General features: G+C 34.9%; 1 protein-coding gene across 1 annotated transcript in view; it reads left to right on the top strand.

Moving 5' to 3' along the window:
- LOC129231250 (bestrophin-4-like) overlaps positions 1 to 12,514 on the top strand; it is a 41,692-nt gene that overhangs the window by 11,227 nt on the left and 17,951 nt on the right. Inside the window, exons 3-6 of the mRNA XM_054865528.1 lie at positions 2,093 to 2,227; positions 3,778 to 3,944; positions 5,058 to 5,212; positions 5,335 to 5,412. Of these exons, the coding sequence (XP_054721503.1) occupies positions 2,093 to 2,227; positions 3,778 to 3,944; positions 5,058 to 5,212; positions 5,335 to 5,412 (535 nt within the window). The remainder of the gene's footprint in view (positions 1 to 2,092; positions 2,228 to 3,777; positions 3,945 to 5,057; positions 5,213 to 5,334; positions 5,413 to 12,514) is intronic.

The following is a 12,514-nucleotide window of genomic DNA, read 5'->3' as shown; positions in this document are numbered from 1 at the left end:
TAATTATTTAAACCATTGGAAAAAAATCTGTATATGCCCATTCCATTGAAAATGTTTATTTTGTCTCACATGTGACGGTTTCTTTATTTCATTAAAAAAAATTTTTTTGGAGAAAGTTTTTGCTTAAGAGGTCACACATACGTTTGTGATTTCTTAAGCAACAAAATTTTTTTCATCGTCCTTTTAAATTATGATTTTTCATGAAATATATGAAGCGTCACGTGCGGGACAAAATTACAGTTGTCCGTGAATGGCCATTATTGAAATTTAGATTACAGTTATGATCTGTCTTGCGTAATATAGGCAAATGCGCCAACAGCGTTCGCAGAAAAGTTTTGGCTTTGCAGAAATTTGTTTCAAACTGTTAACGTTAATAAAAAAAAGCCTTTTAAAGTACATGTGTGAAAAAAAATATTTGTTTTGACAGTTTTCTTCAGTTGGTGAAAAAATAAGCACAAACTATGTTATTGTAAAAAAAAATTAAATGATTTAAAGTTTTTTTTTTTTTTTTTGCCTCATTCATATTTGAATATAAATTTAATTCTTTATTCAAGGGTGAGTTAGGCAAAATAATTATTTGCAGAAACTTTTCCACTTGGGAGTTGTGTTTGCAGAAAGCTTTCCATTTTATCTAAATCTGGTTATGATTATGCAAGAAACAGTTGATTAAAATTACGATTACAAGATTATGAGTGTCTTATTGCCAGATTATGGTTATGATTACGATTACACAAAAATGTAATTGATTACGCAGATTACGATTACTCCAAACCTGGAGTCAACCACCCTTCCTTAAGCTCTCGGTATAAATATTATTGCCAATCCAAATATGGTAGTTTATATGCTCGTAAGGGAGTGTAATCTGATTCTTGACCCTTTAAGAATGTATGAATTCTGGCTGTGCTAGTGCAAAAGTGGATGCCAGCAAATAGGTGTGCTATCATGACTTCATGCTCTTGTTGCCGTGACCTACTCAATGCTTTTTGGTTTGTATAAAAATATTAGAATCAAAGTTTAAAGCCCTGGACCAGGTAATCATTTCGAATTTTCCTGGGGGCAAATAGTGTATTCTCAATCCGAATTTTATCAGAAAGTGACAAAAACACACTTATGTGCAGGGACGTTGATTTTCTCCATATATGATGGACCTGCCCTGGACATAGTGTTACTGAGTAATAGGTAGTGAAAGTCTGGGGAACTTTGTCAGAACTGCTGATCATTTTCAGTCATGCTGCAAATTTACTCTGACAGCTTGTTACAAAAATATTCAATAACTAGTGTTACCCGCACGGCTTTGCCCGCAATAGAAAAATTAAAAGGTCTTTTGGTTCGCCTGTATATTTACAAATAATGTATGGTGAATCTTCTCGCCAGTTGGCTTGTACCCATGTTACGGTTCCACGTTATGATCATTTCGTATCTCGCCAATTGGCTTGTGCCCATGCTACGGTTCCACGTTATGACAATTTCGCAATTGACTCGTCCATCTTATGATATTTTTGTTCTTAAAATTGGAATAAAAAAAGAACCACGTCGAATTTTCGAAAAATCGCTTCGAGGTGCACACCCGCATGCTACATACTAACTTTGTGCCAAATTTCATGAAAATCGGTCGAACCGTCTAGGCGCTATGCGCGTCACAGACATCCTGCAGACATCCAGACATCCTCCTTACAGAGAGACTTTCAGCTTTATTATTAGTAAAGATGTTCTTTCTTTTCTTGAATTTAATCATTTGTTCATTGATATACAAATGCAGAGTTTAATTGGTGAGGAACACCTCGTGAGGAATTCACCTCGGAGGTGAATTCCTCCGAGGCCATATTTTTTTCCAAATGTTATTTGGGTGAACTGTAGAAATTGCATTAATTCTGCTACAATGTTTAGTCTGCGACTTCCATGTATTCAATTTCTAGCATATTTTAAATAGTGTTATGTTGAACTATGTCCACAATTTGATTGTACCTTACCTTTTTGATTTGGTGGTAATTTTTGTCTCTGTTAAAGTTTTATGTTTATTATGTGATTCATTTATGTTTTTCATCAGTTTTAAGTTAAAAAGTAAGCCTCTTTCTCACTTTTGTTTTTGTAGGACATTTGAAAAGCTAGCAATTTATTGTGAAGCTTTTACAGAACTAATTCCTTTGTCATTTGTTTTGGGGTTTTATGTAACAATAGTAGTTGGAAGATGGTGGAATCAATTTCTTGCTATCCCTTGGCCAGATAAGTAAGTTGCTATTTCATTTTAAATATGGTATATAAGTTAACTTTGAAGCACAACTGAAACCAGGGATATCTTGTTGGCAGGTCACTGTGACCTCCCAAAAGTTTCTTCAGCAAATTTGGAGACAGTATTACAAAATTGCATTAATATATATATAAAATGATGCAATGCTCTTTATTTAGCATTTGGTAAAATTTGGAGCATCATTCAGCAAATTGAAACTTTTCCCTCTGCCAAAAATTTTAGTTGAGTGCCTCTGCTTGGAACTATAACTTTTCTTCATATACATACAGGGTGTTTCTGAGCTCTTGGGCAAAACTTTAAAGGTTGATAGTACATATCAGGATGAACAAGAAAAAGTCAAAAATAGGGATCCCAAACATCTTCCGAAAGAGATAGGTGCCATTCAAGTTTAGGGTCCAAAATTTCAAATTATCATAAACTGAAAAATTGGTTGATTCATTTGCGGTTTTTGCTTAAAAATTTTTTTATCAGTATTTTCTTGAAAATAAATTTTGAAGATGCAGTTAAAAAATTGCCAATAGAGGAGGCTTTTGACTTAGGAGTAACGAATAACTATTTTTTACCGCTATTTTTAAATCTCATTAAATGCTTTCAAATGCTTGGACTTAAATTTTGAGCTTAAAACCTGAATTTTTGGGAGTGATTAAGTAGCAAAAACCAAGCTGTATTCAAAGGTTGAAATACACTTTGTCATAAAAAATTGTATGCATCAAGAATAAATTGAGCTGCAACCAACATACTCGGCAGAAAAAGGTAGTTTGGTAAGACATAATTTAAATTTCATCACCAGTGAGGAAAGGGTAAGCAATCTGTGCTCATACAAGATGCGCAGATAGGTTCAATTGAAAGTGGGAAAGCTTGTGTCAAAGGGCACTTCAAATGCAACTGTTGAGTTGTAAGGATGCTATTGTGACTAAGACAACCTTTTAGAGGTATACAAACAATTGTTGGACTTTTTAAAGGGACCTACTGTAGGTCTCAGAGAAGCAGGTTGGTTGTACGGTCGTATCTGCCGCCATCTCAGTCGGAGCGATATGGTATTAGCTTAGTGTAGACTAAAATAAATGAATCACTCCATTGCAGTTGGTTAAGGCATTCTAGGAACAGAAATGAGCGCAAAGATTGCACATCATAGGAGTCTCCACTACTGTATCAACAAGGTCGCTAACATTAGTTTAATGCCTTCGAAAAAACTGATGGTATCAAGAAAAACAATTTATAGTAGACTAAAGATGCTGGTATCTCGAACCAGTGTGAAGCAGTGAATTGGATTTTTGCTGCAATGTTTCCTGAAGATTGCTTGTTTCCTCCTGGTTGAATGTATTTTTTTGGTGACAGAGTGTATTTCAACTTCTGAATACAGTTTAGTTTGTGCAACTTAATCACTCCCAATGATTTTGATTTTGAGATGAAAATTTAAGTTTTTATATTGTTTGTCCCAATGTGTACTATCACACTTAAACTTTTGCTTGAGAGTTCTGAAACACCTTGTATATCGATTTCAATGTTTTGTATGCATTTCTTTATAGGTGCTCAATGCTAATTTCTGCCTATGTGAATGGAGCAGATGAACGAGGTCGTATTATTAGGAGAACCTTGGCTCGGTATTTGAACTTGATGTCAGCTTTGACTTTTCAAGCAATTAGTCCAGCTGTCAAGAAACGCTTCCCTACTATTGATCATTTGATTGAAGCAGGTAATTGTAATGTCAATCATGTTTCCCTCCTGAATTTACTTTTGAGTAATTGTGTTGCATCTAAACATTCCTTAAATTAAGAAAAATTTTGCATTTTGTCCTAGTTAAATGTTTTAACTATGAGATTGAATTTTTTGAGGAAGTTTTTAAAGTTTATACTTAGTCTCACAAAAAATGCTTTTTTTTAAAAAAAAATTTCTTTGTTTCATAACTAACTGGCATGTGGAGACCAATCCCATGTAGCTTGTATGTATGTATATCCCCAAAAGTTTGAAGTTAGGAACTTTTGGGGAACCAAACAAACCGCATTTGCGGTTTGTTTGGCACAGTTCCATTTGTCTTTGTTTTGCAGCTCTATCATGCAGGTTTTTTAATATCATAGGCCGAACAGTTAAGCTGTCGTTTTGTTACTCCACTATACCAAATCTTTTGATAAAGAGAAAATTTTGATCATGTGTGGACATGATAAGGAAGGGATCTAAGTTATGCACACCAAAACCAGATTTAAGAGATGAGGAATATTGCATTAAAAATATTTTTCATCTGATAATTTTTACATAAAAGAAAAAAAGGAAAATGATTTTTCTTTAACAGGATAGTTTTAAACAATTGAGATTACCTTATAAGTTTATTTCTAATCCTCATGACTCTTCAGAAATCTCAGTCTTTAAAAGTTATAAATAATAACCGCTCCTTTGCTAACTTTGAAACATTAGTATTTTAAAGCCAAGTGTAGCAAAACAGTAATGTTCCTTGTTTCACTCGAATATCTTGATAAAGGATTAACAAGGTCCAAAAGTTTGGTGGTTGGTTGCTAGCAGGTACCATAGTTGCAGAGTTACTAGAAACTTTCTCTCTCCTTCACAATAATGTAATTTTAGATGTGTTTCTGTCATTTTTTGAGACCTCTCTCTCCATTTGGGAGCCTTGCTATCTCTGGAACTACTTCCTATTGCATTAATCCCATGTTCAGATTCAGTATGAGTGCCTATGGTTCTTTGAGTTTCCTCTAGTATCATTAATAATAGCAGCAATAATGTCTGATTTCAGGATTTTTCCCCTGTTTGATGAAACATTTTCTTTTATTAAATAGGATGAGTTTTGATTTTTTAGGGCTTATGACCAAAGAAGAGTTAAGAGTCTATGATGAAGTTTTAATGACCCATGGAAAATGGTGGGTTCCTGCTCAGTGGTTTACTGCTGTAGCCACAAGAGCTCGTAGAGAAGGACGGATCAAGGATGATGTTCTCTTAAAGCATTTGCTGGATGTAAGCACTTACCCTTCATATTTCCGCAATATTTTAGCATTATTCCGCAATATTTAATATTTTAGACTTGTGTCAATCTGTCACGATAAATATTGAGGCCTAATGTTAAATTGTCTTTGCAGGAAATGCATGTTTTCCGTGGAAATTGTGGACTTTTGTTTAGTTTTGATTGGATCAGCATTCCGCTAGTTTACACTCAGGTATGTCTATTTCTTTTTCATGTAATTCTTTTTTTTTTTTTTTTTTTGTTTAAATGCTCTGTAATCTTTAGCCATACAAAGTACACAGTGAAAGGTTACAATTGTTTAATTCAAAATATATATTACCTAAAATCCAAACATAATTTTTGCTATGCAAAAAGCTTTTATAAGATCAATTCATATTTCAGTGTGGAAACTGGTATTGACAATTTTTCTGAATTCATTAGCATTGGATGAAGCAGAATTATGGCAATATTCAATTTTTTTAAAAAGGTCGCATCAAAAATGTAAAAGTCTTCTTCTGTGTCTCACTGTAGTAATTTTTTTCTTTGTACAAAAAGGAAAAAGGAAAGTTCCTTTTCATTATTTTTCTTATGTTAAAAATAATGGTATAAAGCGGAAAATTGTGAATCATATGTTAAATTTGAATTAAATTAACAGATACAAATCAACTAAAAATAAGTACAACATATATAACATACTTTTAGGCTAAAATAAGGTATTCCAGTAGAATGGAGCACACATATTGAGGTGTGATTAGAAATTATTCCAAATGAAGTGATTAAACAGCCTAATATCACAGGTGTCACAAAGATAGCATTGAAGAAAAAAGTTTTAATTTCATCTCTATAATTTGTCTTATGGTTTATTACTTTCCTCTATATAAATTGAACTAAACTATTAAAAAAAAATAGTATAGTGCACAAGTACTGCATAAAGACATAAGGCAAGAAAGATTAGGGAAAACATTCAAACTAATTCCTTTTTATAAACCTAGACAACGAAAGTTTTCTAGGTTTATGGTGTGTTCTAGATGTGGCAATTTTCCTTAATTGAAAATTGCCAATTTTCAAAATTTTTGCTTACCTATAAACCTACTGCGTCAAATTTCCTCATAACTTTGAGGAAAAGCTATTCATTTACCTTGTAGCATCATTTTTTTTTTCTTCTGTTATACTGATGAATGTACAAACACTAGAAAGAACTGCGAAGTGATCCAAGCTAGGGAAAAATCCCAAGTAATAGCTAAGTTGACTGTACGTAGTCTGTCCAATAAATATCTGTTCTGAGGCTATAAAATTTCATTTTATAGCTTCAGTCCACAATAATTTAGTCCACATCAATTTTGTCTCCTTCAAAGTACTCTCCATTTGTTGCTGTGCATTTATCCCATCTTATTTTCCAATCTTTAAAGCACCTTTTGAAGTCCTCAGCAGTCAGGCTCTTTAGTTGTCTTGTTCTTTCTCGCTTTTTTGATTCCAAATCTTCATAGTTATGTCCTCTCATCCCATATTTGCATTTGGGAATAGGAAAAAGTTGCAGAGTGCGAGATCTGGTGAATAAGGGCGATGATCAAGGATGGTGTTTGAATTTTTTTGCAGAAACTAGCAAAGAATCAATGCTGAATGTTATGGTGAAGGATCCATCTATCACTTTGAGTCAAATTTGGTCGCACACGATGCAGACAATCGCTGATTTATTTATTGTTCCGTGATTTTGTCAATTTCCATTTTCGACAAACAGTAAGGACAACAGAAAATAACACAACTTGCAACATACGCACAGTTTGGCAATCTGCCATGCACTGACAGCTCATTGGGTGTCAGGCAACTAACTATCTCAGACAGTTAGCAGGACCATATATTGTTGTCTTAGCGAATGTTGTAGACATCTGATATCATTTAGTCAATATTTAGCAGAGTGATTGGTTGGAAATTCGTAGATGAACGAAGTAAAATAAACTTAAAATAAATATATATGAAAAGTCCACCGGTTTACTTTAACATGGATGCATACCTGATCACAAACACCGAGCCTAAGTCTAATATGGCAGAGTCATCATCTTCCCTTGCAACTAGCACATGCTCAACGTTTGTGTAAAATGGCTAAGCAGCCTAACCGGTAGAGAGTAGCAGCTCGCTACCTCTGGTGAATAAGAGAGTGCCATTCAGTTAGGAAACATTCGCTTATATCTCAAAACCAAATTAACATATTGATGCATGATGGAACATGAAAGTTGTCAGATACTTCCCATACGCATGTAGAACACTGCAACCAATCTTGGCTAAGCACGTGTACGAATCTGCATAATCGTCTAATACAGGTATTGCCCTCTAAACGAGCAAAACATGTGGGATTGCCGACTATATTATGTGATGCAACAGAGTGGCGTTTTAACTGAACGTAAATAAAGTTAAATAAATGGTAAGTCAAGAGGAGTGATAGTAGCGCTAATTCTATCACTACACTGCTGTGTGCAGGTCAACGGCAGTATCTGCAGAAATGAGGTTTTGAGACATTTGAAGAAATGCATTTTGGATTCAATACTAACAATAAGGGAAATGTTGGAATTAGAAGTTTTTTCGCACCTCTTTTTCAGCGGAAACCAAATTAGTGAGCTTGTATAGTAAAGATAACATACAATAGATGATAAAAATGCAAAAAAAAAATTGCAGTTACTGCCCTTTACCTACTGACGGCAGTATAGTCCGCGTCATGGCCGCTAGATTGCATGAGTTCACGTATTTATTGGACTGGCTACCTATACAACAGATTTTTTTTCAGTGTAGCAATCAGGCCTGCCATTTGGGCGATTGAAGGGGGGGGGGGCAGTTGCTGTTTTAATGAGGATGATACATTCAGTAAAGGTTACTATGCTTTTGAACTGCATTATTCATAAGAGATGCTTAGTTTAGATTTCTAATTAAAAAAAAGTAGCAAAGGCTCTATACATTCCATGAAATGAAAATGGATGTAGCTTAACCACTTCCCTCTCGCTCCCGTGAAAATGAGGGGCTGGGGTTTCAACCTCCATTTCTAGCTTCCCTGATATTGCCATGCTGGGGTGTGCAATATTAATGTGACGAAACAATTAAAACCAATTCATTTCCTTTGCCCAAAATACATTTTCTTTTTTTATACACCAGATGGCAGCACCAGTCCATTTTAAACGTAATTGCTGAGATGCAAGAAGGAAATTCGGTAGTACTGTCCAGATTGTGATGTTGACCTCTATCTCATGCTTTGAAAGATATCACACAAGAAAAATTTACTAATCTTGTTATGTATTTATGTTTGTAATCGTAATCGTATTTGTATGTGTAACTGTAACCGTAACTTGTTCACTGTAGTTAGTCAGTCCTTAAAAAAGTTCGAACGGCTTCGGCCGCGTGTGTGTGTACGTGTTATTAAATGTATCGTAACATACTTGCAAGCCTTGATCATTCGTTTGCTGCTAATGGATAGTGCTACGCGCAACACACCCCGTACACTAAAATTTTGGCGACGAGGACCGGATGATGAATCATCGCGGAATCAGCAGAACGAACTTTGTGTTCTTTGTGAACAAAATCGAAACTGACGCCGATGCAATTCTGCATGTTCTGTAAGTTGTTTTCGCCTATATCAAGACCAATTGCAAGTATTAAAAGCATTTACGAGTGTTAATTTTTAAAATTGTGTGCAAAATGTTCGCCATCATGTCGACTATCGGAACTCTGGAACATTTTGACGTATCGAAACCTTTGTCGTGGGACTCTTACTACGAAAGATTGGAATGTTTCTTTGAAGCAAATTCTATTGAAAAAGATGAACAAAAACGTGCTGTATTCTTAAGCGTTTGTGGTCCTGACACATACTCTGTAATACGTTCCTTGGTATCACCGAGCGTTCCAACGAGTATCAAGTTCCCAGATTTGATCAAAACTGTTAAAGCTCATTTTTCGCCCAAACCATCCGAAATATTTCAGCGATATTTATTTTATCGTAGGAAACAACAAAACGAAGAAACAATTTCTTCATTTGTTTCTGAATTAAGAAGATTGGCAGAACATTGCAATTTCGGAGCATCGCTAGAAGTAATGTTAAGAGATAGATTGGTTTGCGGAATTAAAGATGAAAATCTACAACGAAGATTACTCTCTGAAACTTCTCTAACGTTTTCGGATGCCCTGGATAAAGCAATTGCAGCGGAAACTGCTAGTAGAAACGTAAAAGAAATAAGAAATTCTGATTCGTTATCCGTGAAACCGATTCAAGTCAGGAATAACAACTCAACTCACAAGTGGAATCAGAAACAGAATGTAAACAAAGATCGTTCAAAATCTAAGAACTGTTCTGGCTGTGGGGGTAATCACCCTAGAATACAGTGTAAATTTAAAGATGCTGAATGCCATGTCTGTAAGAGGAAAGGACATATTGCAAGGGTATGTAGAAGTAAATCTAATAATTTTCCAAATAATAAGCAAGTGTTTAAGAAAAATTTTAACACTAATTCTGCAAATTTAATCGACACTGTTCCTGATGTTGAGTCTCTGCAGTTAAAATACTTATGTGTAAACAATGTTAACTGTTCAAAATTGAAAGCTACTGTTCATATAAATGAATCGCCAGTTATAATGGAAGTAGACTCGGGTGCTAAAGTTACAATTATTGATAATTTTACATTTAAAGAACTGTTCCCTACTAATCCTCCGAGATTAGAAAATTGTCCTTACATAATTAGAGATTACAACAAGAATGCTGTCAAAATTTTAGGACAATGTGACGTTGACGTGCATTATTCATCTTTCAAAGGAAAACTTCCAATTTTAATTGCTAAGGAGCCTAGAGAAAGCTTGCTAGGCACAAATTGGTTTGAGCCATTAGGAATATGTTTAACTGGAGTTCATAGGATCAGTAACTTAACTCTGGACAGTGTGGTGGAAGAATTTTCAGACGTTTTTAAAGATGAGTTAGGGACTTACAAAGGTGCACCTATAACACTCAAATTAGATCCAACCTTTCGCCCAATCCAATTAAAAGCTAGAACGGTGCCATATGCACTAAAACAAAAAATCGAGAAGGAATTGCAACGGTTGCAAGAACAAGGGGCAATTGAGCCGGTGGATTATGCAGAATGGACAACTCCTGTGGTCCCGATTCTAAAATCCAATGGAGAAATTCGACTTTGCGGTGATTATAAATGCACGTTAAACAGAGCTTTGGGTCAACACCCATATCCAGTTCCTGCTGTGAGTCAAGTGTTAGCTGAACTTGCAGGTAGTTGTTTTTTCATCAAACTAGATCTTTCGCAAGCTTACCTACAACTCACCGTTGATGAAGACAGTGCTATGGCTCAGACAATCGTAACTCACAAGGGTGCATTTAAATGTAAACGCTTGCAATTTGGAATATCTTCTGCTCCCGGAATTTTTCAACAGTTCATTGAAAGGCTGTTATCGAGTATTCCAGGCGTGCTGCCGTATTTTGATGATGTTTTAATAAAAGGATCAACTATGGAAGAACTTACAGAGAGATTCAGGCAAGTTTTAAAGAAGTTTTCGGAATCTGGCTTAAGACTCAACAAAGAAAAGTGCATCATCGGAGCTTCAAGTATTCAATATTTAGGATTTCACATTGATAAAGATGGAATTAAACCAACCAAAGACAAGGTTGATGCTATTCGCAATGCTCCAACTCCCAAGTCCAAGGAAGAGCTTCAAGCATTTTTAGGACTTTTAAACTTTTATCATGTGTTTTTGAAAAACAAGGCTGACATAGCCGAACCACTTCATCGTCTCTTAGACAAGGATGCTCACTGGACGTGGACAAACACTCATCAGTCTGCATTTGAAAAGGTAAAGCGACTCCTGTCGGCGGAAACTCTACTTACTCATTTTGACGAAAAGAAGCCCATCATTTTAACTTGTGACGCATCTCAATTTGGAATCGGAGCTGTGTTAAGTCATCAACTAGAAGATGGCACCGAAGCTCCAATAGCATATTATTCACGAACGATGAATAAAACAGAACGTCAATATGCACAAATCGACAAAGAAGCATTGGCTATTATTCAAGGTGTAAAGAAGTTCCATAACTTCTTATTTGGACAGAAATTTGAAATTCGCAGCGATCACAAACCTTTGTTAGGACTTTTAGCTCCGAACAAACCTATACCTTCAATGCTCTCACCAAGAATGCAGAGATGGTCGATCATGTTAAGTTCATATGATTACAATTTAGTCTATAAACCAGGAAAGGAAATAACCAACGCTGACGGTCTAAGTCGCCTTCCACAGCCAATGTCGTCCAACGAAGAAAATTCTCCAATGGAAATTTTGTTGTTGGAAGCTTTGAAGAAGCCGCTTTTGAAATGTGCCGATTTAGCTCGTCTTACGGCCCTAGATCCCGTATTATCTCGAGTTCTCAACTGGACATGGAGGGGATGGCCCGAACAAAGTCCCGATAAGGTATTTGAACCGTTTTACACAAGAAAGTTCAGGGGTCTGTCCAGGATTTTTCACAGGGTCCGTTTTTTGTGAAAAATCAAATAATTTTGTGAAAAATGAATTAATTTTGTGAAAAATCAAAAAATTTCGCAAAAAAAAATTTTTTTTTTTTTGTTAAAACGAAATTTTGGAATTTAGAGGTGGCACAAACTGCATCAATTATACTTAAAGTTGAGTGTTTTCCTCTTCTATTTTGAGAAAATCATTCTGGAGTGTTTTTCTGATATTTGGCGGGGGGGGGGGGCATCGCTCTCTCAAGTATCAATATTTATCTAACATTTTTTTGTTACAATTACTTTAAATACTGTACAGAAATATATTATACTAGAAATATTTCTGTACATTATTTAAAATAATTGTAACAAAAAAATAAATAAATAAAATAAAATTCAGAATAGGGGGTTCAGCATTTAACTTTTTGACCCAAGACACTCTAAAAAAGCACAGAATTTCGTTTAAAACTTATATATTCCGTGATTTTAACAAAAATAAAAAGATGTTTTAATTGTTTACCTCTTAACAAAGCGTAAATATCATCAAAAATTCGAAAAATCGGATTCCCATAGCGGATGCAAAGAGATCGCAATTCTCAAAGTGAAGGCATCAAAAGTATAAAAACGACTTGTAAAAGATATTTTTGATAAAATTATTTTAAAATTGCATTTTAGAGTCCTATGATAAACATTTCATTAATATCTGTGGACACAGTTGACGCCAAAAAATAAATAAATAAAAGAAACCATCTATTCAGCATCTTAATTTTTGACTCATAACAGAAAATGGAATTTTGCTTTAAAAACTTGAAATGAGAGTTCTAACAGAAATAAAGAGAC

This window comes from Uloborus diversus, chromosome 10 (assembly GCF_026930045.1).
Source record: "Uloborus diversus isolate 005 chromosome 10, Udiv.v.3.1, whole genome shotgun sequence".
Lineage (NCBI taxonomy): Eukaryota > Metazoa > Arthropoda > Arachnida > Araneae > Uloboridae > Uloborus > Uloborus diversus.
The sequence above is the reverse complement of the archived record's forward strand: the minus strand, read 5'-3'. Positions and strand labels throughout refer to the sequence as shown.